This window comes from Lactuca saligna, chromosome 2 (assembly GCF_052625555.1).
Source record: "Lactuca saligna cultivar CGN05327 chromosome 2, ASM5262555v1, whole genome shotgun sequence".
In the NCBI taxonomy this organism is placed as follows: Eukaryota; Viridiplantae; Streptophyta; class Magnoliopsida; order Asterales; family Asteraceae; genus Lactuca; species Lactuca saligna.
In genome coordinates, this window is record NC_136418.1 from 106,658,096 (window position 1) to 106,683,351 (window position 25,256).

The 25,256-nt window shown below is 33.9% G+C and overlaps 2 protein-coding genes and 1 non-coding gene across 3 annotated transcripts; all 3 read right to left on the minus strand.

Annotated features, from left to right (window-relative positions):
- Positions 1–875: 875 nt before the first annotated feature.
- LOC145031306 (auxin-induced protein PCNT115-like) lies at positions 876–3,781 on the minus strand. Its single transcript, XM_078979828.1, has 5 exons — positions 3,171–3,781; positions 2,883–3,083; positions 2,612–2,784; positions 2,414–2,516; positions 876–1,385 (listed from the first exon to the last, which is right to left on the minus strand). Exons 1-5 carry the CDS (start codon positions 3,384–3,386, stop codon positions 1,065–1,067), a joined length of 1,014 nt encoding a protein of 337 aa, XP_078835954.1. The 5' UTR covers positions 3,387–3,781; the 3' UTR covers positions 876–1,064.
- A 10,819-nt stretch (positions 3,782–14,600) lies between these two features.
- On the minus strand, positions 14,601–14,672 carry TRNAG-UCC (transfer RNA glycine (anticodon UCC)). Its single transcript has one exon. It is a non-coding gene; the product is annotated as a tRNA-Gly (tRNA).
- Positions 14,673–15,737: 1,065 nt separating this feature from the next.
- Positions 15,738–17,421, minus strand: Z-ISO (15-cis-zeta-carotene isomerase). The gene is made up of 4 exons (XM_078979829.1): positions 16,896–17,421; positions 16,578–16,724; positions 16,285–16,494; positions 15,738–16,214 (listed from the first exon to the last, which is right to left on the minus strand). Exons 1-4 carry the CDS (start codon positions 17,349–17,351, stop codon positions 15,879–15,881), a joined length of 1,149 nt encoding a protein of 382 aa, XP_078835955.1. The 5' UTR covers positions 17,352–17,421; the 3' UTR covers positions 15,738–15,878.
- Between the last annotated feature and the right edge of the window lie 7,835 nt (positions 17,422–25,256).

The window sequence follows — 25,256 nt, forward strand, 5'->3', positions numbered from 1 at the left end:
ATTAGTCGCAATCTTTTGTACTTCAAACTAAAACTCAATAAATTTCAATTACAATAAAAAAATTGACTTACCATGGTAATTACTTTTTTTATATATATAACAAACTTCATGAAAATGTTCACATATGATAATTATGACCGTTTATAATCAATCATAATGGTTATATGTAAACATTTTCAACAAGTTCGTTATTTAGATGTGTACTAAAAAAATTACCCAAATGTGAATAAAACGAAAAGATAATTACCCTGAAAATTTAATTTTCATTCTTTTTTATTTACCTTTTAATTTTGATTTGGTATAAAATTTAATCTAAATGGTAAATATTTTCAAAACCATACCATTTTAGTATATATCTTTTTTAAAAATACACTACTTTTGTAAAAAAAAAAAAAAAAAAAAAAAAAGAAAGAAAGAAAAAAAAAATCATATCTTCAATGAAGTTTACTCCATATATTATAAAATTTTAAAATACAAAAAACAGAAATAGTTTTTATCTATATCAATAAAATTACTCATGCCTCATATGTATATAAAGTTATTTGATAATTATGCTACCAAAAATAGTTTCCAACATGTTGTGGCCAATTTAAATGTTGATAAATTGTTATAAATATTATTTTATGGAAATTTAATTGAATATATTAATATTGCAAACATTATAATCGACCGTCTTGATAAAAAGAGAAATTGACCTATCAGGATAATTACTTTTTCGTTTTGTTCATATTTTAGTAACTTTTTTTGTACAAAATTAGGTAATGAATTTGTTGTAATTGTTCACATATGACGATTATGATTGGTTTTAACTTGCTACACTCGATCATAATGGTCATATATGATGTACAAAACGAGAAAATAATTACCCTGATATATTAAGTTCTCATTAAAATAAACCCGAATATGAATAATGTGATTAAAATACAACTCATTTGCACTTTTAGAAATACACCCAAAATACAATAAACTATATCATATATGATTGATCCTGGTATATCAGATATGATAAATGACAGGATCAGTCATCTCATATCGAATGGATGACTTGCTAGTTATCCATATGATCATAAATGAGGAGTTTCAACATTTGAATGAGCCAAAATTGTCGGAGGTAATCTACTACCCTTGAAAGCATCAATAGAAGCAATAGATTCAAGCTCAACCATGTCTTGTGGTGAGAGCTTTACATATAAAGATTCAATGTTCTGGTTCAAGTTCTCGATCTTTGTGGTCCCCGGGATAGGACCCACATCGAACCCTTGGTGTAGGACCCACGCCAATGCTAACTGGGAGGGGGTACACCCTTTCTTCTGGGCAATTTCATGAATTCTTTCGAATGTGATCTTATTATGTTCCAAGTTCTCCCCTTGTAATCGTGGCAAATACTAAAGAAATACAATAGAAGGTTTGTAAAGATATTTGAAATTGAGTAAATAAAAGAAATAACAATTTGCTTTTAGTTAATTGTTTATTAAAAAGCTTACTTTTATTTTTCCCATTAGGACATGTATCTTTATTTTATAGTTTTTAAACCAATGTACTTCAAAGAATCTAACATTATAGCATTGTAATTTTAAATTTTTCTTAATACATTATATTTTGAAAAATATGTCCAGTTATAAAAATAGAAATTGCTTTGCATCGGAACAATGTTATAATTTAGTGGATATTTTAAAGCATACTGAGTATTTTTTTGTCACACACGTCACAATCTCATTCAATTTGTCAAATATCATTTTATGGTTATTTTAAATTGATTTCTTTTTCACATGAAATTTAATGGGTTTTTTATTTTAATAAATTACACCTAATACTTTAATGTAATAATTACAATAAATATGGTAATAAATGAATATCAATTTCATTAATAGACTTACCTTCTTATTTCAAAATTCATAAATTAAAGCTTATTAGTTTATTTTGTTTATTTATTTTAATTTAAAAGATAAAAAAAATCAATTTTAATAATTTATTATTTTTCTTATTTTTTTATAAATCCAAAATTCTTAAATATTTATACCTTTATATTTAGTTTTTATAATTAACTCGATACATGGTTCTTACACCTAATTGATGTAATAAAAATAAAAGGAAAGTAAAATTGTATTTTAGCAAATATATAAACATAAATTGGTATTTCTTTTGTTTAAAGCTATTTGAACTTATTTATTAATCTTACAAATACTTATAATATACAAATTAAAGGGTATATTTAGAATATTTATAAAATAAAAAAAAAAATTATAAGTTTATTAAAAGTTATCGAAAATAGTTTATCAAAAACTACTTTATAAGTTAAAGATAAACTACTTTTTATGGTTTTATCACAACAAATTAGTTTATTTTTAAACAATACCTCAAAATCATTAATTAAAAAAAATCCATTGCTACGTGGAGATTTAAAAACACAAACCTTCCTAAAATCGGAATCTGTCAAGCCCTCAAGTAACTTTGGCCCAGAAGCCAAGAATCCACTTCCAAGAGGACCAAATGGAACAATCCCGATACCTAACTCTCTGAAAATCACACAATCAAAGAAAAAGGAATTCGAACTCGATTAGATGCCAATTAGGCCAAACGCCATTGTTACACACCTTGGCCAATGGCGTACCTGCAAGTTGGAATTACTTCTTCTTCAGGGACTCTAGTCCACAGCGACCACTCTAACTGTACAGCAGTAATCGGATGAACAGCATGTGCTCTTCTAATCGTTGAAGGTGAAGCCTCCGATAGACCAATATATCTGATTTTACCCTCTTCAACTAGTTTCTTCAGTTCTCCCATCTACAACCATTGTTCTTCGTTGAGCAACAATCTAATGCGAATATGAATTTAAGCAAATTTATGTAGATCAAGAGAAAAGGGAGTCAGAAAATGCTAACCGTGATTTCGATAGGAACACGAGGGTCAACGCGATGGATATAATACAGATCGATGTAATCAACATCAAGGCGTTTCAAACTATCCTCACAACAAGCCCTAACATACTCTGGATCTCCACAGATTTCGCCTTCTCCAACCAACGATTTGATCCCAAATTTCGTTGCCAATTGAACACTTCCTCTTTCCAATCCCTTCAACGCCTGGATCAGAAACGAAATCGAGAAAATCAACGTCTGGTTTAATCAACAACGAGAATCAAAAGGAAAATGAATGATTGAATGAACGACCTTGCCGATGAGGATTTCGTTGGTGTAAGGGCCGTAGAAATCGGAAGTATCGAGATGAGTGACGCCGGAGTTGACGGCGTGGTGGATGAGTTTGATCATGTCTTCTTCGGGTTTGGGAGGTCCATAACCAGCAGACATTCCCATGCATCCTAATCCGAGAGTTGATACCTCCATACCTTGTGATCCGAGCTTAATCCTTCTCACTCCTCCTTTCATTGTCTCTGATCGGATCAAACCCTAATTAGATTGCTGATTGTTCTTGAGTGGAAGCTGGATTAAATAGAAACATGGTAACATCCATGGCAGGACGTAAGTAGCAAGAAGGGGTTTAGGTGGTGACGGTGACCGGTAGAGTAAGTCAACAGGGAGGGGCTGGATGTTGAGACAAAAGCATTAATCGGCTGCACAACAATATTCCATATATTGATTGATTTAAATGGTTCTTTGGGATATTTTTTTTTTTTATTTAGAGGGTACAAACTTTTGTTTTACCGGTTAATTTCGTATTTTTATCTATTTTTGAAAGTTACATGTCTTTGTCAAGTGTTAAATAAGCATGTAACCCAACAATGACTCAGTTGTAAGTCGATTCATCGTTGCCACATAAGCCAAGAGTTTAAGTAGAAAATCGAACTTGGTCTTCTTCATTAGAGAGAAAAGCAAGAATACCCAAACCTTTGGTTCCTTTGTGTTCTTCATCATGGAAAAAAGCAAGGCACAAAATCAAGAACCCCAAAAACACCCGACTAATTCAACCTTCGTAACCATTAATCCAAACCCAACACCAAAATCCCCAAAGACACCAGCTTCCCCCTTACCTGATATATTGATTACAACTTTAGTTCATCACTATAAAACCACTTGATACACAACCATCATTACCAACCATTTCTATATAACCACTTAATACACAACCATCATCACCAACTGTTACTTGTGCTAAAAATAAAAGAAACAAACAGAAAGAGAAGATCAAATACAGAGAGGCGATTTAGCGAGAAAGGGAGGGGGTCTGCGATTCAGCTCAACATGATCGTATTTCGATTCATGTTATGGCAAGAAAGGGGCAACCGTACTCTTGAAACTTTCGTCTCTCCTGCAGTAAGCACCAAAGCATCGAAAACTTCCACCGACAACACTATTAGGAGTTCCGACGGTCTAAGCTTCTTCGATGCCCAATTGAAGGTTTACATGAGGTTTGTTACCCAATCTAATGTTAGAGCTGCACTAGAGGCCATGTAATGGGGATCTGAGGACGATTTTAAAAAGGATCAGAGGCGGGATAGGGTTTTTGGTTGTCATCGAATAAGGAGGGGGAGGAGGCAGAGCCAGACGCACATACAAGGGAAGCGGAAGAGAAGAGGTCTTCGGAGGAGGATGACGGCGGTGGTGGTTCACCGATGGCGGATTCCGGCCTCGCAAGTGGTAATGATTCAATAGAATCCGGTTGTGATAACATTTAGCTGTCGATGATCATCGATTAACAACTGAAATTGTTGGATGCTCCGATCATAAAAATTAGAAGCCAAAATGAATTAAAAAGGAACAAATAGAATGGATTGTGATGTGTTTGTGTGGTGTGTCAAAGCCTCGTCAACAACCCAAATTCATGATTACAATGGGGTAATCATGTGACCTCTTCAAATTTTTTATAATGACATTTTAAAATCTAAAAACATAAGCTCTTACCCTTTAAACGCAAAATAATAATAATAATAATAATAATAATAATAATAATAATAATAATAATAAACGAGAATCCATTTAAACAAATTTACGAAACATTGTTGAGTTAAAATCTCTTTTAAAATTTAAATCGTGTTCTTTTATTTTTTTGTTAGGGATATTTAAAAAAAATACCATATCATAAAAAATGAATAAAATAATATATGTTTATGATTTGACAAAATAATATAATTTGGAATTTGACACTTGGTAGTGAAGGCAAAGCTTGCTAAAAAAAAGGCTACTGATCTTTCAAAACTTCTTGCAATGCCTTACAAATGTTTAGGCCTTTCTAATCTTGAAAGGCTTGGAAGCATTAATGAAAATCAACTATTCATTTTTATTTCTATATTGCATTTAAATATGTAAACCAAAGGGTTTGTAACCGAGCGATATTCGGTGTTGTCCTCCCTCCTTAATGTTGAGGGTGCAAGTCTCGTCGTAGATATATGTGGATTTAAGGTGTAGTTTAGGAGTAGGTCAGATTTGCCGTTTTCAAAAAAAATAAAATAAAATAAAATAAAAAATAAATAAAAAAATAAGTTAAATATGTAACTTTATTTATCATATTACACTATAATTATATAATTTATCTATTTGTTTGTATTTTAAAAATTAAAAATATTAAAACTAATTTCTATATTATAATCTACAAACAAATAAAAGAATATACTTTGACGTACTTTATGCTATTTAACTTTATGATTGCTTAAACTATTTAAATATTTAATAATTAAATTTATGTCCGTTGGAATCCTAAGTTGACTAGGATTTGGAGACCGAGTAATAGCAATCTAGTTTTTAGGAAATCATAAACAAGTAGGTTTCTAGTTTCCTAATTGTAATCTAATTACAAGTCAGTAGTTAGGATTATATATACATTGTTTTAGGTCGAGCAATGATCACTGGAAAAATTGTAATATCGTGAGTTTTGAGAGAGTTTCTCATATAACCAAAGAGTTATTTTGATTAAAACAATCGTGTTTACATATTCCAATCTTTAATTGGTATCAGAGCTAAGAAACAAGAAGCTGTGAGATCGATTTTACCTGTTGACGAGTCAGGTCAACATGGTTGATGTAGGGGAAAACGGAGGACCTGCTCCGGTGAGGACTAAGGAGGTAGGAGCGACTTCTGTTGTCTGTCCGATGCTCACACTAACAAATTACACTGTCTGGGCCCTGCGTATGAAGGTGGTGCTTAGAATTCACAAGGCTTGGATAGTGATCGATCCAGGAACAGAAAAGAAAGAAGAGAAAGATTACCTTGCAATAGGATTGTTGTATCAGGCAATCCCGGAAGATCTAATCATGCAAATCGGAGATGTGGAATCTGCCAAGGAACTGTGGGAATCGATCAAGGCTCGCTATGTAGGAGCTGATAGGGTGAAAAAGGCCCGATTGCAAACCCTAAACGCAGAATTTGATCGATTGAAGATGTAAGAATCTGAAACGATTGATAGCTATGCTGGAAAGCTATCTGGAATCGCGTCTAAATCAGCAGCCCTAGGAGAAACCATTGATGAATCGAAGTTGGAAAAAAAGTTCCTCAAAACACTGCCCTGATCGAAGTTCATCCAGATCGTTGCCTCCCTTGAACAGGTGTTGGACTTGAAATTAGTTGGCTTTGAAGATGTGGTGGGACGACTTGTGACAACCCGATATTTCAACTATATGTAAACGACCTAAAAAGTCAAGTATTGTAACTACGTTCGTTATAATAAAATTAACTTCGAAAATAAAATATCCAAAAATCACTAATTAAATTACCTATTATGTTAGATGTCATTAAATCGTGATCGTACGTAAAAAGAACGCCCAAATCCGACTTCGTATATTGAAGTTATGATTTTTTCAAGTTCGGCTTAACGACAGACGGCTAAAAACTCGAATCGGAGATCGAGCGACTTTTGGCTGGAATGACCTAAACGAGAATCGAAGGTCTCGACAATGGTATTTCAGCGGTAAAAAGTCTGGCAAAAACTGACGTTAGATAAAAAAGTTATGAATTTCTAAAGAAATTTTCTTACCGCGACCTTTTAAAAATAAATAATAAAAATAATTTCAAAATTTGTCGACGGGATATAAACGAAAGTTGTAGAGTATGGTCTCACCTACGCGTGGATATAAAAAAACGTCGATAACGGAGTTCGTATGAAGAAGGTATGAATTTTTGAAGTTTATTAAATATTAAGTATATATTTTTTTTATTGAAATCTTCGGTATTATCCGAAGGCTGAGTCACGCGAGTACGCCCAGCGTACATGGTTACACCCAGCGTACTCGAGGCCTTGGCCTCGGATCGTCCACGTCGCGCCCTATGCGAGACTATGCCCCGTCCCATCCGAGCTCCGAGGCAGTCGAGGATTCGGTCATGCGTGACACACGCGTACGCCCAGCGTACTGAGGCAGTTCCTAGCCCCTATAAAACGGATGCGAGGGTTCCAAAGAAAGGGCACTATTTCTCTCATTTCTCTTGCGTTCTTGCCTCGTTTTCCGTGCTCGTGCTACCCCGAAGCCCCGATCACTTTGCTCAAGTCCCGAAGGTCGTTTGTGCTCCCGAGATTCCCGAGAATCCCGAGGAAATCCGCTTTCTCGAGTCGAAATTCTGTTCGGTTTTCATCCCGCCTCCTCCGATCTTTCAAGTGAGTTCATACCCCTATAATTCACACTTTTAAATGTTTTATGAGTACTTTTATATGCTTTTAAGGGGGGGAATACAAGTAAAACACTCGATTATTATTGTGTGTTATATAAACTTTCACTATACGCGTTTTATCAACGGAATCATATGTGATTTATAACTATTATAGGTAAACTCTCATATGTAAATTATACCACGACAACATTTTATCTTTTGAAATAAGAAATTGATTTATGTATTTATACAAATCATACACTTTGCTTATACTATATCTATGTGTGTCAGATTTGGCACTACAAAAACTACACTTTTCATAACAAGTGAGCATTTTCACTAAGGGTTTATTATACAAACGAAACACACTTTTAGGAAACTATAGTAGGTATAGTTTTACGAGAATACTACGAACTTTTACATACGTGAGAAATACTATTTCAAGAAGCTACTTTCATATACAATAACAAACGAACATTTTCACATGTAAATCTGTTTTATACTAAGTTTTGTGAGACATTAAACTTCACGTACGCACGAGTACACATTTCAAGTCCTATATTATATATCATAATCCCTTGGAGGGGGAGCATGGTGTTTGTGTATAGATTTATACGGGCTTGACAACCCCGCGCCCTGACTGTTAGCTATAATACACCATTTGGGGTGACAAACGTCAGAACATTCCAATGCCTGAAGAACGTTGTGTATAGGCATTCCTTGTCAATAGCATGGTTATAAAACTCACATAGAGTATTAAAAACACATTGATTTACGGGGGTTTTCAAATATAATGGAGGTTTTATACTTACATAAGTTCATTTATTTTACGCATGAAAAACCCAATTGTGATATAAGTTTGGAACTTCTAACCACTACTCATAGATGGAAAAACATCAATTTTTTAACGTATATTGGTCTTGATTTAAGGCTACATTTATACCAGTAGGAAATATGGGATTTTCTAGAGACTTACGAACAAAAACGAACCATTTCATTTTCATACAAATACTATCATTAAATGCTTATGAAACTCACCAGCTTAAATGTTGATCTACTCTTTCAAAACTACTTGTATGTCCCAGGGACTCAGTAATTACAGGTACTAAACAACTTTTGAAGAAGGAACGTTGTGGCACTAGTTCAATTTCATATTTTGACATCATATTGTAATTGGTTTTGAACATGTAGTCTTTTAAACAATGTAAACTTTCAATTATATATATGATGGTTGTATTGCTTTCTTTACTATGTATTCATTTGTTATGTTACCACATGAAGTCATCCGCCCCCCAAACGTTTCCGCCGTTTCGGTTTGGGGGTGTGACACGACTCAAGGTGTACGAAGAGAGGATAAAAGAAGAAGAGGATGACGGAGGAGAAGGTCATGCGAGAGTGATGCTCACGAAATCAGAGTCGTCTGGCAGTGGTGGGTCTTTTGGATTTCATGGAGGAATGACAGGGAAGGCAAAGGGAAAAGGCTCGTCAAGTGGAACTATTCATGGAGCAACCGGGTCGAATGGTGGATCAAGTGGATCAGGCCTAAATGTGTTTATATCAAAACAGGCACAAGATGGGGAGCCCAATTCTAATTGCAAAAATTGTAATTGTTGTTGTCACAAGAATCGGAAAAATAAGGAAAAAGACCGATCTAAGGTAATTTGTTTTTGGTGTGACAAACCGGGTCACTTTCCTTCTGAATGTCCGGAACGACTCCAAAAATTACAAAACGGTGGTTTTTCGGAACGTGACGACAGTGACGAATCCTTTTTTTAAATACGGATCGGGTTGAAGAATTCTCTAGAAGGACTTAGAGATTCGGGGGTGATTGTTGGAATCCTAAGTCGAGTAGGACTTGGAGACCACGTAATAGCAATCTAGTTTTTAGGAAATCATAAACAAGTAGGTTTCTAGTTTCCTAATTGTAATCTAATTACAAGTCGGTAGTTAGGATTATATATACATTGTTTTAGGTCGAGCCATGATCATTGGTAAACATTGTAATATCGTGAGTTTTGAGAGAGTTTCTCATATAATCAAAGAGTTATTTTGATTAAAATAATCGTGTTTACATATTCCAATCTTTAATGTCTATTTATTATTGAGTATATATATATATATATATATATATATATATATATATATATATATATATATATATATATATATATATATCCTCCATAATAAATAAAGATCTTTTGCCACATAGCACATTCTCATTTATTTTGTCACATGTAATTTTGTGGTTATTTTAAATTAATTTATATATTCCACATGTCATTTTATGGTTTTTTCATTTTATTAAATTTCATATAGTATTTAAATGCAATAATAAATGCATATCAATTTTATAAATGAACTTTCTATTTAATTTCAAATTACTAAATTAAAGATTCATTAATTTTCTTTATTTATTTATCTAAATTATTTGTTTAAATTTAAAAGAAATAAAAACATTTTAATTTTTATAATTCAATATTTTTTCAGTTTTCTTATAAATTAAACTTCTCAAATGTTTAGAATTTTGTATTTACTTTTTCTTTTAAATAAACTCATGTAATACATGGGGCTTACACCTATTATATATATATATATATATATATATATATATATATATATATATATATATATATATATATATATATATACACACACACACACAACGGAATTGTTGACGAGGTAGTGGGAATTATTTTTGAAAGATGAGTGTATTGTGTATTGATGTGAGTAGCCATTGCAAAGCTCATGTGATACAATTGAAATATTAGTGACATTGTAATAATATGGATGGGCTAAAGGCCATTTGCAATTTCTTGGTTCTTGGTGACATGAAGAGCAACATAAGAAAAATAATAAGTATTATTATTATTATTATTATTATTATTATTATTATTATAATAATAATAATAATAATAATAATAATAATTGATAATTGTCTTCGGGTATCTTTTGTTCCTATGTTTGCACCTAAGCACAACTACAACCGGCTACTAAAGACAAAAAGATATTCGACACATCAAATAAAGTCTTATACTCTTCTTTGTCTTCTTATAGGTAATTTTTTAACTTAATTTTTAATTTATGTTAATATTGTAAATCTCAATTTCTAATGTTTTGATGTTTATGGAGTAGTTAATTAGTAACGTACTCTAGTGTGAGTTTCAAAATTGTAAAATTTTCAATCTCTATTTGTAAGTTGGAACATAATGAAGTAGTTGTGAATTTTTCAATTTTAGTTTTCATTTGTTATTTGTTAGATTTGAAGACAACTTTTATGTAGTTTGTGAAGAACAAATTAACTAATTAATTGTTATCTAGTGTATTTTAATTTTGAATATATATATATATATATATATATATATATATATATATATATATATATATATATATATATATATATATATATATATATATATATATATATATATACTACAACAAGATAACATCGTCAACATCTTCCGAAATATTTTCTAATGTAACTTTACTAGATCTTCATATATATATATATATATATATATATATATATATATATATATATATATATATATATATATATATATATATATATATATATATATATATATATATATATAAGCAACAATGGTGTTGGAAACTTCTTTGAAATGTGTTGCCTTGTTATGAATGTGGTTTGGTCTTAGTTATAGGAATATGATGCAAGAAGCAATTGTTAATAGTGAAACTAAAACCATGATAGGCCAAACCAAAAACTCCGCCTAGTAAAAGTCCAAGATAAACAATATGATTCTCATTATATAAAAATATTGAGTTTGGTTTCTTTATCCTCATATGTTAAATGATGGTTTATTAGGTTACAATAAAATGTTCAATACGGAAAATTATTTAACAATTAAGAAAGGCTATATGCATGCAACTTAAAAGAATCTATGTCAACGTGAAAATTTAATTCAATGTAAAAATTATTTACTCAAGCTTGATTTGACTAATTAAATATGAATTATGAATCTGCAATAAAAGTATTGACACTGTTGTCTAAGTAGGGATTTCATTGGAGCTTCCTCGTTGTGAAATTTGATAATGTAAAAAAAAAACAGTGAAGTAATTTTTTTTTTTTTTTATTCTAAATGTTTTTTAGGTAATGTACATATTTCCACCTTTATAATTTTTATCTTTTTCTTACTTGAGAGCAGGTAAGGTTCAAGCTTGGAGAGATTTGATAGAAGTTATTTTTGTTCATCTTTAATGGTAGTTTTTGTTAGCATTTAACATCATATTCTCTACATTTGCATATCGTTTGTTTAAATAATGTTCATCTCATATTTTTTTATCAGAATTCCCATACTGCTAGCATTTTTCGTGTTATTTTAAGATATTTCGAGTGGAGCAGTACTTTGTGAGTAGCTGGATGCATATTTGGAGCTTAAATGGAACTGGAACTGAAGAAGAAAGCTAATAAATAACAAAAAGTGCTTAAACTGAAGAATCGCATCCAAAACGAGCTAGAAACCTAGATTTGTGATTGCATTTTCAGTATATGCGATCACATTTTTGCCACAAAGTTTCCCAATGGCGAAATAAGTCATTTGGAGGCCTTTTGAGCTGAAAAGACCAAATATTCGATCACATATAGTCAACCTGCAATCATATTTTCGTGTCTCAACTCTAGAAACTTCAAATTTGGCTTCATACTTCATTCGGATGCAATCCTATAAAATTTTCAAAAACTTGTGATCGTATATCTCCAAACCTGTGATCGCATGTTTGTCCAAAAGGCCCAGAATGGCAACGCACTTTATTAAATCAACATGTTATGTGTTTTTATGAAAATATGTGATCGCATATGACCAACCTGCGATCGCATTTTTTTGTTTCTTTCTCCGGAAATTTCTATCTCGCGTATAAATATGATCCTCTTTATTATATTTAGGGGTTAGACGATTCTAGATGATAGAATACCCTTCTGAAGATGATTTCTTACACCCTTCAATGATTTCTGAAGATTTGAAGGTTACGAATCATCTCATTTGTTTAGTTTAGAAGATTAATTAGTAAATGTTTCTTTTTATTAGTTTAGTTTCATTTTTATTCATGTCTGGCTAAAACCTAGTTTTCAGATTTGCATAGAATACTACTTTTCATGTGATTAGTTTTCACATCTGGTTTTTGTTTTGTGTTTCGATCTATATTTTTCATTTTTGAGCTTAATGAATGTTTGGTTTTAAATTCTTGTTAGTCTGATCACCTAGTTGAGGTTTTATTATTCCAGTTAATCCGTTAATAGAATCCGTAATTATTCTTGTCAACTGGTAATAAGTAACAAATATCAGATTGGTTCCGTGTTGGGATTTAACTCTGATATAAACTATAAAGATCATATATTTACACTTCCAAGCTTGTGAGAAGTATTGGGTATTGCTTAGAATTTTACACGGAACTTAATGCAATTTTTCTTATTTAATTAAGAGCTTGTTTAATTGAACAGTAAAAAGTTAGGGTTAATTCAAAGAGCTTGTTCTGATTAACTAAATTAGGTAAAAGAGATTATACTAGAGCATGTTAGATTTTCTCAGTACTAGCTTAGATAAAACGCATTCTAAATAACCTGAACTGATTGCATGATTAGGAAAGTCGCAATATAACTAAAATCATTTTTATTATTGATTTTCGTTTAATCTAGTTTCACTATAAATTTTAGTTTTTTTAGTTAATTCAAAAACCCCTTTTTATATTTTCTGTTTTTTGACTAGAATGTGCTTGAAGCAAAAATGCATTGACCATTAGGCTATGTCCCTAAAGATTCGACCCTGCTTCCATGTGTTATATTTTTAGTGTAACTAGGAGTGAAAATTTTATTTGTTTAAATCGGGTGCGACTACCGATTTAACATGCTCCTTTGTGGAAAAGCCATAAATGACGAAATGGATTCAATATGGGTAATGGAATATGGGAGTTAGCTGATCTACCCAAGGGGAAGAGACCCACCGGATCCAAATTGATATTCAAGAGAAATTATCATCCAGATGGATCCATATCTACCTATAAAGCAAGAATAGTTGCTAAAGGCTACATGTATCAAGAAGGGATCGATTATTTTGATACTTATGCCCAATTGCTAGGATCAGTTCTATTAGAACTCTCGTAGCAATATCAGTTTTGAAAGGATTGTATATTCATCAAATGGATGTGAAGACAACCTTTCTCAAAAAATACTCTATTAAAAAATATTTTATTAATTGTTAAAAAAATATTTTATATTTTACAAAATAAAAATTAACAAAATAATTGTCAAAAAACAACTCTTCATTTTATAAACAATCTTTTTAATCAAAATAATTCTCAAAAAATACTCTATTAAAAAAAATTAAAAACGTAGTTTTTTTGACAAAACCGGAGAATAAAAAAAAACATATTTTTTCCCCAAAACCGTAGGTTACGGTTTGGGAAACCTTAGTTTATACAGAGCAAACTGTCGGTTATAACAAAACCTACGGTTTTATATCTTAAAAATGAAAAATAAAAATTATACAAAACATGAAACAAGAGACGAATTAGAGAAACAGTAGACGAGTATAAATAACTACTGTTTCGTGAGCTAATTTGGCACAAAGCCTAATTTTTGGCTAAAATTGTTAATCACCTCCCTAATTTGGTTAGTTTAATAATTCCCCTATATAATATTAGTTGTTTAAATATAAATATGTTAATTATCTTTATGCAAACAAATTTTTATATGTAATTGTTTAATTATGAAAAAGAAAAGGAGGCAATGTAATATTTTAAGATTAAGTAATTTTATTTTAGTGTGATTATTTTATTAGTTAACATTTTATATAAAGATCAATATCGTTTAGAAACAAATCGAGACGAATCAAATACTAATGTTAGTTGTTTAAGTATGAATATGTTAGTTATCTTTATGCAAACAAGTTTTAATATGTAATTGTTTAATTATGAAAAAGAAAAATGAGACAATGCAATATGCTAAGCTTGAGTATTTTATTTGGCGACTATTTTACTAGTTAACATTATTATATAATCCAGATGAACATAATTTAGAAACAAATCGAGACGCAACAAATACCCAAAAAATGCGTTTGCCGGGAGTCGAACCCGGGTCTATTGCTTGGAAGGCAATTATCCTAACCGTTGGACTACAAACGCTTGGTGTTCTTAGTATCACACTACCTCAGCTATATCATATTAAGTTGGCAATTTTTTTGTTCATGAAATTAGCGGGTTTTCCTTTGCGTTAATACATGTCCCTGTCATTACTTTACATCAATTTTCTTGTCTCTATCATTACTTTATAACAATTTTCTTTATATGGTGTTTATTTGACAAAATGACTTGTTAACATAAAAATCATTTAGTTTGTCAAGTTTTGTCTCATTTATCAATAGGATGATTTTTTGTTTGTTTATGTCCTTAAGTTTTTCAAGTTTTTTCGTTATTATCCCTTTTACATGTAGGTTTTCATTATTGCAAGTAAAAAAGGCAAAAACGAAAAAATTTGAAAAACTTAAGGATATAAACGAATAAAAAATCATTGCACCGACAAAACCAATAATATTTGACAAATTTAAAGACCGACATGTCAATAGATAAATTTGTGAGTTTTTAACTGAATAATAGTAGTTAAAAAATATGTTTACCTATTAATTGTGTTTTCTATTATTTTATTTATTTATTTTTGGCGGTCCTTCAAGAGCATCATTCTCTATCACATCTCTTCCCTAATGTATTTATTATTGTGTTTTTATGTGAACACAAATTTATTTCATGTTTTATACATATAATATATATATATTTTCATTTTTTTCATCCATAGATTACTTTTATAATACATTATCAAGGAAAGTTACTTTCATTTTTCAAAATCACATCTTAAACCTTATAGTTTTGAATATCACTTCTAATAAAGATGCTAACAAAATCATTTATTAATATGTAGGCATTTCATTCGCTTAAAAAAAAGCCTTTTTCGCATTCGTTAACAAACATCATTATCTATTTGAACTTTAAAAGGAATAAAAAAACCCTTTAGTCTTGAGACTTGAGACCAAAAAACTAAAAACCAACAGTTGCATTTGGTTACGATATGAATCTGAACCTTGAGAATCTAGAAGTACATGTTTACGTAAATTTAGCTAAGTTATCTCCAGATGAAAAGTTTCCATACCCTAAACACCTCTATAAAGAATGATATTTTACCAAATCTACATTCCATCTCCAAGAATTATATCATTTCTCATAAATAAAATTTTTACAATTTTATCTGTTTCACTATCAAAAACCCAAATTCGAAAATCCATTTCCATATCTTTTTCTGTTTCTTATATGAACATTACAATAAACAAAAGTACAAAACTACCAATGTAGCCTAAAACTTGCAGCTTGCATGATTGGATGTGCAAAATATGCTCCAAGAGTCAATCCCGTAATAACCACATATGGCAACCTTATAAACTCTTTATAATAATCTTTTGGTAATTTCTGGCGTCCATCAATAATAGCCGCAAATGGCAACACACTTGTTCGACTTTTCACAATTTCAAAAGCTTCACCATGTCTTATTGCTAGCCTCCTATCTCCATTCCAAGCACCAAATAGATGATGCCCGATTAGCCCTACTGATGCTGATACTGCTACTGAGTTCCCTATCCAGATCGTGTGGGCCACGCACCACATCACCTGTCCTACCAACTAAAAAAAATAGCACCGTTTGAGTAAAGACTGTTACAGTGTCAGTATCAGTGTCAGTATCATTTAATACCTGTGGATGTCGAGTGATTCTCATGATACCACTTTCCCAAAGATGCATTTTGGGCTTATCAACAGCGGCTACTTCTAATAAATTAAAGGTCGATGGGTAAAGAAAGAAGAAGGATATGAAATTAGTGACCCATAAAAGATGATGTAACCATGGGATACTTTGTAGTTGCCATAACTGAACACCATCGTATCTATGGTTGATGAAATACACCTGAGAATCATTAAGTGTTTTATGTTATTTAAAATAGATTAAAATCGTTACTTGAGAACACATTTGGAAAAATGAGAACTTACAATTGTACTAACTGCAAGAGGAAGAGAAGTTCCAGCGAACAACACACGAAAAGCTCTCTCTCCGATTAGTTTTTCACCAGGGTCTCTTAGGGTAGCCAATCCGCTATGTACAATGGCAAAAATTAGGGTAAGGAGGAACATTGCAACCTACATACGAAATTGGATTATTCAACCATAAATCTAATCATCTATAACATCAATTGGAGTATTCAATTCCCGAATGGGGTTAGATTTCAATTCGATTGATATGCACAAATTGGATGAAGAATTTATAAACAATCAATTCGATTAGATGAAGAAGTAGATAGGAAAACTAACCTCCGGGCTTTCAGAGACGCTAGAAACGGAATCGATGAAAACTTTACCAAATCCAGTAGAATTGTCGAGCCAAGCAATATCGAGAATGAAAAGAACAACCCCCAAAACCACAGTAAAATAAATCCAAGATGTAATCTTTTGCTTCGCTAAGTCGAAATTTGCTGAATCCTCACCCACCAGAACATCCTTGGAAACACTCGTGTCGGATTCTCCGATAACGAATACTCTGCGGTTTTTCCTCAAATAGTTTGAAGGCAGTAATTGGGTGTTCTTTAGAAAACCTCTATTCGAACAGGTGATAATTGGTGTTACAGTGCGATTGAGTTTGAGTGGGGAGAAGATGGATTTGGGAGTTCCACGGAATTGAGGGAGGGAGGAGAAGGAACTTGAGAGGAGAATTGAGGTGGCCATTTGTGTGTGGATTTGCACTTTTGAGTGTGTGTTTATTTTAAGCATTTTGTACCCGAAAACAAGGAAAAAGGGTATCTGGACGGAGTTGTGCTGCTGGTTTGGTTTTTGTGTTATTATGGAGGGAAGGGTAGAGTCACATTAAGGTGAGGGGACTTTGAGAACATTATAAAATGATAAAAGATGCCGTCTAACTTTTTTATTTCATGTAATTATTATACATGTTAAAAAACAAAGCACCTAATCTACATTAAGGTCGTGTATGGATTTGGGTCGGTTTTGGACTCAAATCCAAACCCAACTCATATATCTTTGGTTTCTGGTTTTAAGAACCCAATAAGATCGGATCGGTTTCTGATCAGTTCGGTTTCTTGGGTTCTGAGATCGGTTTGATCCGTTTTTCGGTTTCTTGGGTTCAACCCATACCCTCACGAGTTCCGGGTTTAAACCCATGGATTTTGGATATTAACCCATTTTCCAAAAATGAAGCAAGAAGTTGAATACTTCAAAAACACCAAACTGAAGTTAAATACTTTATAAAAAAAATGAGTTTTACAACCAAATAGTCAATTACAAGTTACAACCAAAGCCTAAAATAGTCTATTACAACCAAAAAACAATTAAGCATGTATCGGTTTCTCGGGTTGGAGGTCGGTTTCTTAGGACGGTTTGTCGGTTTTAAGTATGGGTTGGTTTCTCTCGTTGGATGGGTCGGTTTATGGGTAAAAACCGAAACCGAATCCGATTTTTAAGTTTTTAAAAAATTCAAACCCTAACCGTCGGTTTTGCTTTGGTTTTGGTTTTTTCGGTTTCGATTTCGTCGTTTTTAGTCGGTTTCTCGGTTTCTTGGTTTGGTTCTGCTCACCGCTAATCTACACCGTGAAGTTTAGAGCCGACTCAAATAACCGGTTGTTTGGAGTTGGATGGATTTCATCGTTGTGACGTTCATCTGTTGCAACGCCTACTTCAATGATTTCATCTAGGTATGTAACCCTTCATCTATTTTGCTTCACCCACTGAATACTTCATCTATTTTGTATCTCTCTCTATTCGATTAGGGTTCCACCGATAGTGTAACACCCGCAACTTCAAGCTAGACAATTAAAATATAATAAGAAATAAAATCGACATTTTGATAGAATAATATTTAGGATAAATAACCTTAACTAAAGTTATAGTATATGTGACAATGATTTCGTACATATAAAGAACTCTTAAATCCGACTCGGTATGAAGAAGTTATGATTCTTCCAAGGGAAAATGAGGGAAGTCACTGCACCGATTGATGAATTGGTATTGAATGAGGGTCACTCTAAAGAGGGAAACTATAGTAGGACTGTAGATCAAACTAAACCACAAGTGGTTAGAAGGAACAACCTTGACCATGAGGTTAAGAGGAATGGATGCAAGTGAAAGGACTTCATGGCTTCCAAATCGCCAAGTCTTTCTAGGAGCCCAACACCAGTGGAAGCTATGGATTGGATCTATGAAATAAAGATGATGTTTGATAGTTGGGACTGCAACAACAGACAGAAGAGCATCTTAGTGGTCAGACAGCTAAAGACTGGAGTATTGAGCTAGTGGAAGTTGTTGGTTGATTTTATGCCAAAAGGAGAAGCAATGAAGATGTCTTGGGAGAACTTCCTTGAGGAGTTAAAAAGGAAATAATGCACAGAACAAGATCTTCTGGAGATCAACAACAAATTCTAGAATTTGAAGAGACGAAAGATGAGTATCAGCAAGTATGTTGCAGCTTTCACTGAAAAAATGAAGCTAGTTCCGAACTTGGTTCCTACCGAACTTTCCAAAGTAAATAAATTTGTTATGGGACTACTAGCGGATTTTGGTCCAATGGTCAAACTAGCGAACACTCTAAAAGCAACCATATGGGCAGCTAGGAATGTAGAGATCCGGATAAAGGAAAAGGGTATGGAGAAAGCTGAAACTGGAGAGAAAAGGAAATTTGAAGGATTTTCAAGGTCCGTTAAAAAGATCAGATTTCCAAAGTCCGTCCCCAGCGACAAGAGGTCTGGGGATATCAATGAGGCAAAGTGGTGCAAGAAGTGTAGGAAGAAACACTTCGGAAGATGCATCAATAAAGTAACTTTCTTCAATTGTGGAAAGACTGGTCATTACGCCAGTAACTGCACCCAAAGCGTGTGTTATAAATATGGAGAATATGTTAGGTTAGGTGGTGGCCAACCAAAGAAGTTTTTGGTCAAAAAGGAAGAAAATGTGGCATATGAAAATCAAAAGTGGTTAACCCACTTTTGAATACGATAATTTTTTGGTGGAGTAGCTCAACAACAAATTCTCTTTGACTTTGGAAGGATAACTCCTCTATAAATAGAAGCAGCCAAATCAAACAACACAACATCACAAAGAATAGATACACAAATAAAATACTAAGGTACTAATTTTTTTTGCAGAGCCTTAATTTTACCATCCAAAAATACGAGTGATATCTTATAGTGAGTAAACATATTACAAGTGCAGTTTTAGCCTTGTATGATTGTAATTTTCTTTGGTGTTAAATAAAATCTCCTCTCTCTCGTTCGCCCATGGATATAGGTCAGATTAGACCGAACCATGTTAAATATCGTGTTCAGTTTCGTTTGCAATTTTTCAGTAATTTTAATCTGCGAGTTTTATCGAAATTAATTGTAAATGGTGGTTGGTGGTGACGAGATCGGTGGTCGGTGGTGGTGAGATCGACGTCGATGGACGAAGTTGTGGTGAGGACGATAAAAGCAGATTTGAAGGTATATGTTCTAGATCTATAGGCCAATATTCTATATCTGTTTGAATCTAGATAGATATGGACTAGGAACTGTAACATCCCATACTTTCAGGTATTTTCAAATCCTTCCTTTGGTATTTAAATATGCCATCTTTGGTCTTTAGGTATAAATGAGTAGCCTTAAGAAGCCCTAGTGGCAAAATGGTAATTTTTAGGAGCATCCTTAAGAAGTTCAGGTATTCATTTTTGGTCCCTTATATATATCTGGTTGTTGCTTTTGGCCTTTTTTACAAGTTTGAGGGGGGGGGGGGGGAGTAGGGGCCATTTCTGCTAAGTTTGGACTTTTGGGGGCGGAGCTCGAACGCGGGGCATTCCCTTGGGGAACGCATAACGTTTACACATGGAGCTCAAACCCTAACTTTGAGGGTTTGAGACATATTTAAACACCTTAAGTCCCAAGTGTTGGCCTCATTTTCCAGCCTCCATAGTTTCCAAACCCTAATCTTGAAACCCTAGAGCCTCCAAGAATGTTGTGAGCTCATTATGTGTGTTTGAATCCCATTCAAGGAAGAGAAGCTTGGTGCAAGGTGGTGGTTTAAGTAGGAGCTTATAGATCTTGGTTCTTTTCTCCATTTCCGGTTCATTTGAGGTATAAAGCTCTAACATTGCTCGTTAGAAGCTTAGATCTTAGTCTTAAGGGATTCTAGTCTCTTTTTGGTCCCATAGTTGAGGTATATTAGTTTGTGATCATTTCAGAAGCTTTGAGTTGCTCCTCTTTGTGTTTCTGAGGTCCTAGATTCATAAAGGTTAAATCTTTAGATTTGTATAAGCTCCATGCATGAGGTTAATTCCTTTTATGGAAGTTGAGTACTATATATTGAAGTTAAGACCTTTTGGAGCATGCAAAATCACCAAGTCAGTGACTTTATGGTTCTAGATGTTCTTTAGGAATTGGATCTATGCTTTGGTCATGTGGCTTCAAGTATTAAATGCTTAATGATCATTTTTGGAAGTCAGCATGCGAACGCCCAAAGTTCCGGCTAAGGTTCGCGATTTGGTGGCTGGTGACAAACGCCCAACCTTAACCAATAAGAACTCAATCCTTAAAGTTGATGCCCAATACGTTCCAAAAGAGGTTCTAGCACTAAAACCATCCTAAAGGTCGGATCTTTATAGACATGCATGTCCAATGCATGTCTTGAACACAAATTAAGTCAATAATGAGGATTATGAACTAATCTCAATGCATGACATCAAAACTCAACTATAAGCCAGATCCAATACTCTACAAGGTCCCCTTGACATGGGGATTCATAAAGTTACAAACTTTATGAGATCTAACCCATCCAATTCTCAAGAATAAGAAGCTAAAGGGAAAAAACGCAAGATATAGTAACATAGAATGAAAAAATTCGGATCTTGGACACTTACAAAGGTCCAGAAGAGTGCCAAGCTGAAAGACGAGGAACTTGCTTGCTGGATCTTGCCTTCCTTCTTCCAATTTCTTCCTTCTTTGGCTCCAAAAACACTACACTAACTCACAAAATAAGAGGGAAATATGATTAGGGGTTCCTTCAGGGCTTGAGGGCTAATAGGGGTTAAGGGTGAACAAACCCAAGCCATCTCATTCCTTTAAATAGGGAGCAAAACCCGGAAGATTAGGTTTTCATTTCCAGCGACCAACACGTTGTGTTCTAGGAGGCAACACGTCGTGTTGTTCTTAATAAGGCCCGTGTCTTTTCTTATCTCGACATGTTATGTTGGTGCCTCCAACATTCCGTGTCCAATCCCAAAAGGTGATTTATACCCAAAGTTGCTCCTCAAATTCTGTGTGTTACATTGTGATTGCGAAGATTTCTTCCTTTTTAATCGGTTGTTTGTTTGTCTCCTTTCGGGTTTTCTCATCTTTCTGTTTGGACTTGAACTTTGATCGTAAAGTCTTCGCGTTGTTAAGTTTCCGCTCAATCTCTTTTCTTCTACTTCTTTTTTGAGGATTGTGCACTCTCCCATGTTATGGGTTTTGCTCTTGTGATATTCGTAATATTTTCTCTTCTTTTATTCTATTCGCTGAGGGGTTTTTTCCACCGCATGCACTTCCATCTTGTGGCTCCTTGGCCCATCCTTGATGAATAAGCGGAATTTGCGAAATGAGTGTATGTGGTACTTATCCATACTTCCATTGTTGCGATCCTTGTGGCTATGGTGGTAGTGGGAGCTGGCTGATTCTTGTGACAACCCGAAATTTCTTCCTTGTACAAAAGACTAATTTAATCCAAGTTAAACTCGCTTTGCTAACTTTTAGCACTATTTGGGGTCTATTGGAGTGTTCTAAACCTAGTATAATTACGGTAGGAACCTAGATGTGGGATAGCACGATGCATATCAAGCAAAATCGGGCCAAACACTCCAAAACATGGAGTGTGCAGCCGCACACTTGAGTGTACGGCCACACACAGGTGTGTGTGTGGCCGCACACCCATTCCAGCCACACACTCTTGCCTATATATGCCATCCTTAGTCATTTTTGAACACTTTTCCCAATCCTTCAAAGCTTGAACACGTTTTCTCTCAAGTATCATCCAAGTCTTCATCCTGATCTTCATAAAAGTAAGTAATCCTTCCTATGATTTGTTGATTCTTGAACTTAACTAGCCTTCTTCCCCACTTAGATCCATGAAAACACGTTTTTGGTGTTAAATCTTCAAGAACACCAAGAACATATACTAAACTTTTTGGAGTTTAACTATACTTCTAAGCCTTTAGATTGTATAAACACTTATCATAGCTTGTTATAGGCCAAGAACACTTGAAGATCTTCTAGAAAAACGTCATTTCTCAGGATCTCTAAGAGTGTACGGCCGCACACCCCATGTGTACGGCCGCACACACCATGTGCAACCATACACACCCCTTTTAAGTCCCAAAATGGCACTAAACTCCATATAAGACTAGAACATGAAGTGAGAAACCTTCCTAGATGGATTATAAGGCCTTGAAATACGTTTTGAGACACTTCATAGGGAGTGTATGGTCGCACACACACCCTGGCCGCACACACACCAATATGGTGTATTTTGACCATACACTCCCTTGTATAGCCATACACCCCTTACATACAATCATATATGATTGTAACACTTAAATATAAGTGTTTACTAGCCCCTAAGGTGGTCCTAATTCAGTAATTAGTTATTTCAAACGCTAATTGTATACACACATATGTCATTATATGGTTTATAGGATTCGTTTGTGCTCAAGTCCACAATTGACACTCAACCTCCTAAATCGATCCTACCATTGCATCACTCGCTACAGGTGAGTTCATACCCATTAATTAACCTTTTAAATGTTTCTAAATGCTTTTATCAGGGTCGTCCATCGCTGAAGCAAGCCTCGCACCGGATGAGGCCACGTAGCCCCTTCGCATTACGCCCCGCGTACCTCGCTCTTGTGCGGTCTGAGACTTCGCCACGTTGCACCACCCGGAGGCCACCACTTGGCAGTCTTATTCGAAGAACACCCAACGTAAGCATGTTGAACACCCATCGTAATGTCCGAACTTTAGCCTGTAAAAGGCAGCGAAGGCTGCCGAGTTCCATGCACCAAAATCCTCTCTCTAGGGTTCCAAACCCTCCCCTAAGTCTAGGTGAACCCCTAGCACCCGAAGGAAGCCCTGAGGCTCCCGGAATCCTGAGGAAAAGGGTCTTTCGGTTTCAAAACGTTGCTCCGCGCAAAGCCTGATTTTCTTTAAAATCCGCTGTAAGTAAGCTACGCTTACGCAATTTTTAATATAGCTTTCAAATAATTATAGTAATGTTATTAGGTCCTTAAAATAATTATTTGGGCTATTATTATGAGTTATATAAGTATCGTTTAACGCTTATATAATAGTAATAATAGTCAGACTACTAATTTGTCGCGGTTATCGTTAGACTAAACCCTAGTGGTATTGATACTAGGTTTTATCGAAGGAAAATTGTTTTAAGAGTATCGAAGCGCAGTCCGAGTGCTGAGTCACCACCTTTCAGGTGAGTGCATAGTCTTTTTCATGAACATGATTTTAATACAAGTATTGATTGAAGTATTAATTATATGTTTATGTGCGAGTTAATTGATGTTGCCTGAAAAACGTGTTAAAGAACATACCTGATTATATATGATAATTTAGGATAAAGAGTAGACCTAAATTAATTATGAGGAATATTGGGTAGTATTTTCTTACGAATACAAGTGAGTTATACTCAGTGAATAGAACTTTAGCATATGTCATTTATCCGGGAGCATGGATTAGACACAGTAATTGTCCCTAGTCCGAGAGTATGGATTGGACATAGTCAACTGTCATTAATTCGGGGGTATGGATTAAGACATAATGAGTTGTCCTTAGTCCGGGAGTATGGATTAAGACATAGTCATTCGTCCCTAGTCCGAGAGTATGGATTAGGCATAATCATTCGTCATTAATCCGAGAGTATGGATTAGTCACTCGTCCCTAGTTCGAGAGTGTGGATTAGTCATAACCATTTGCCATTAATCTGAGAGTATGGATTAGGTAAAGCCGTTCATTTTTGATCCGGGAGTATGGATTAGGTAAAAAGGTTAATCTTAGGATTGAGAGTATAGATAGTCTCATTGTGAGGATCGACCAGGTGGGATAAGAGTTGATTATATATATAAAGTGAAATTGTATATTTTGTGAGTTTGACACACCCCCAGACCAAGGATGGCGGAAACGTCCGGGGGTAGAGGACTTCATGTAGTATCACAACAACAAGTATAATAGTGCTCAAAGTAAATACAACATCATAAATATAATTGAAAAAGCTACACCAATGTATATGTTTACATGTTTCAAATCAATTACATTATGATGACAAGATGAACTATTTGACGATTCAACGTCCCATCGTCAAATGCTGTTGGTTTTTCCTGTTTCACTGATTTCCTGAGAATACAAGTTGTTTGAAAAAGTGTCAACATAAAGGTTGGTGGGTTCATAAGTTTTTGTGAATAAGAGTTTGGAAACCGTTCTTTGTAATGTTTTGTATGTCACCAAGAAAAATCCAATATTTTCCTTTATAAAGTTATGTGGTCCTAAATCCTAGAAGCAAGAATAAACAAGTATTTTCCATACTTAATGATATAACCATGGTTTTAAATCGGCATAAAACCATTTTTGCTTTGAGGGAAACATCCTGTAATGAATGACGTGT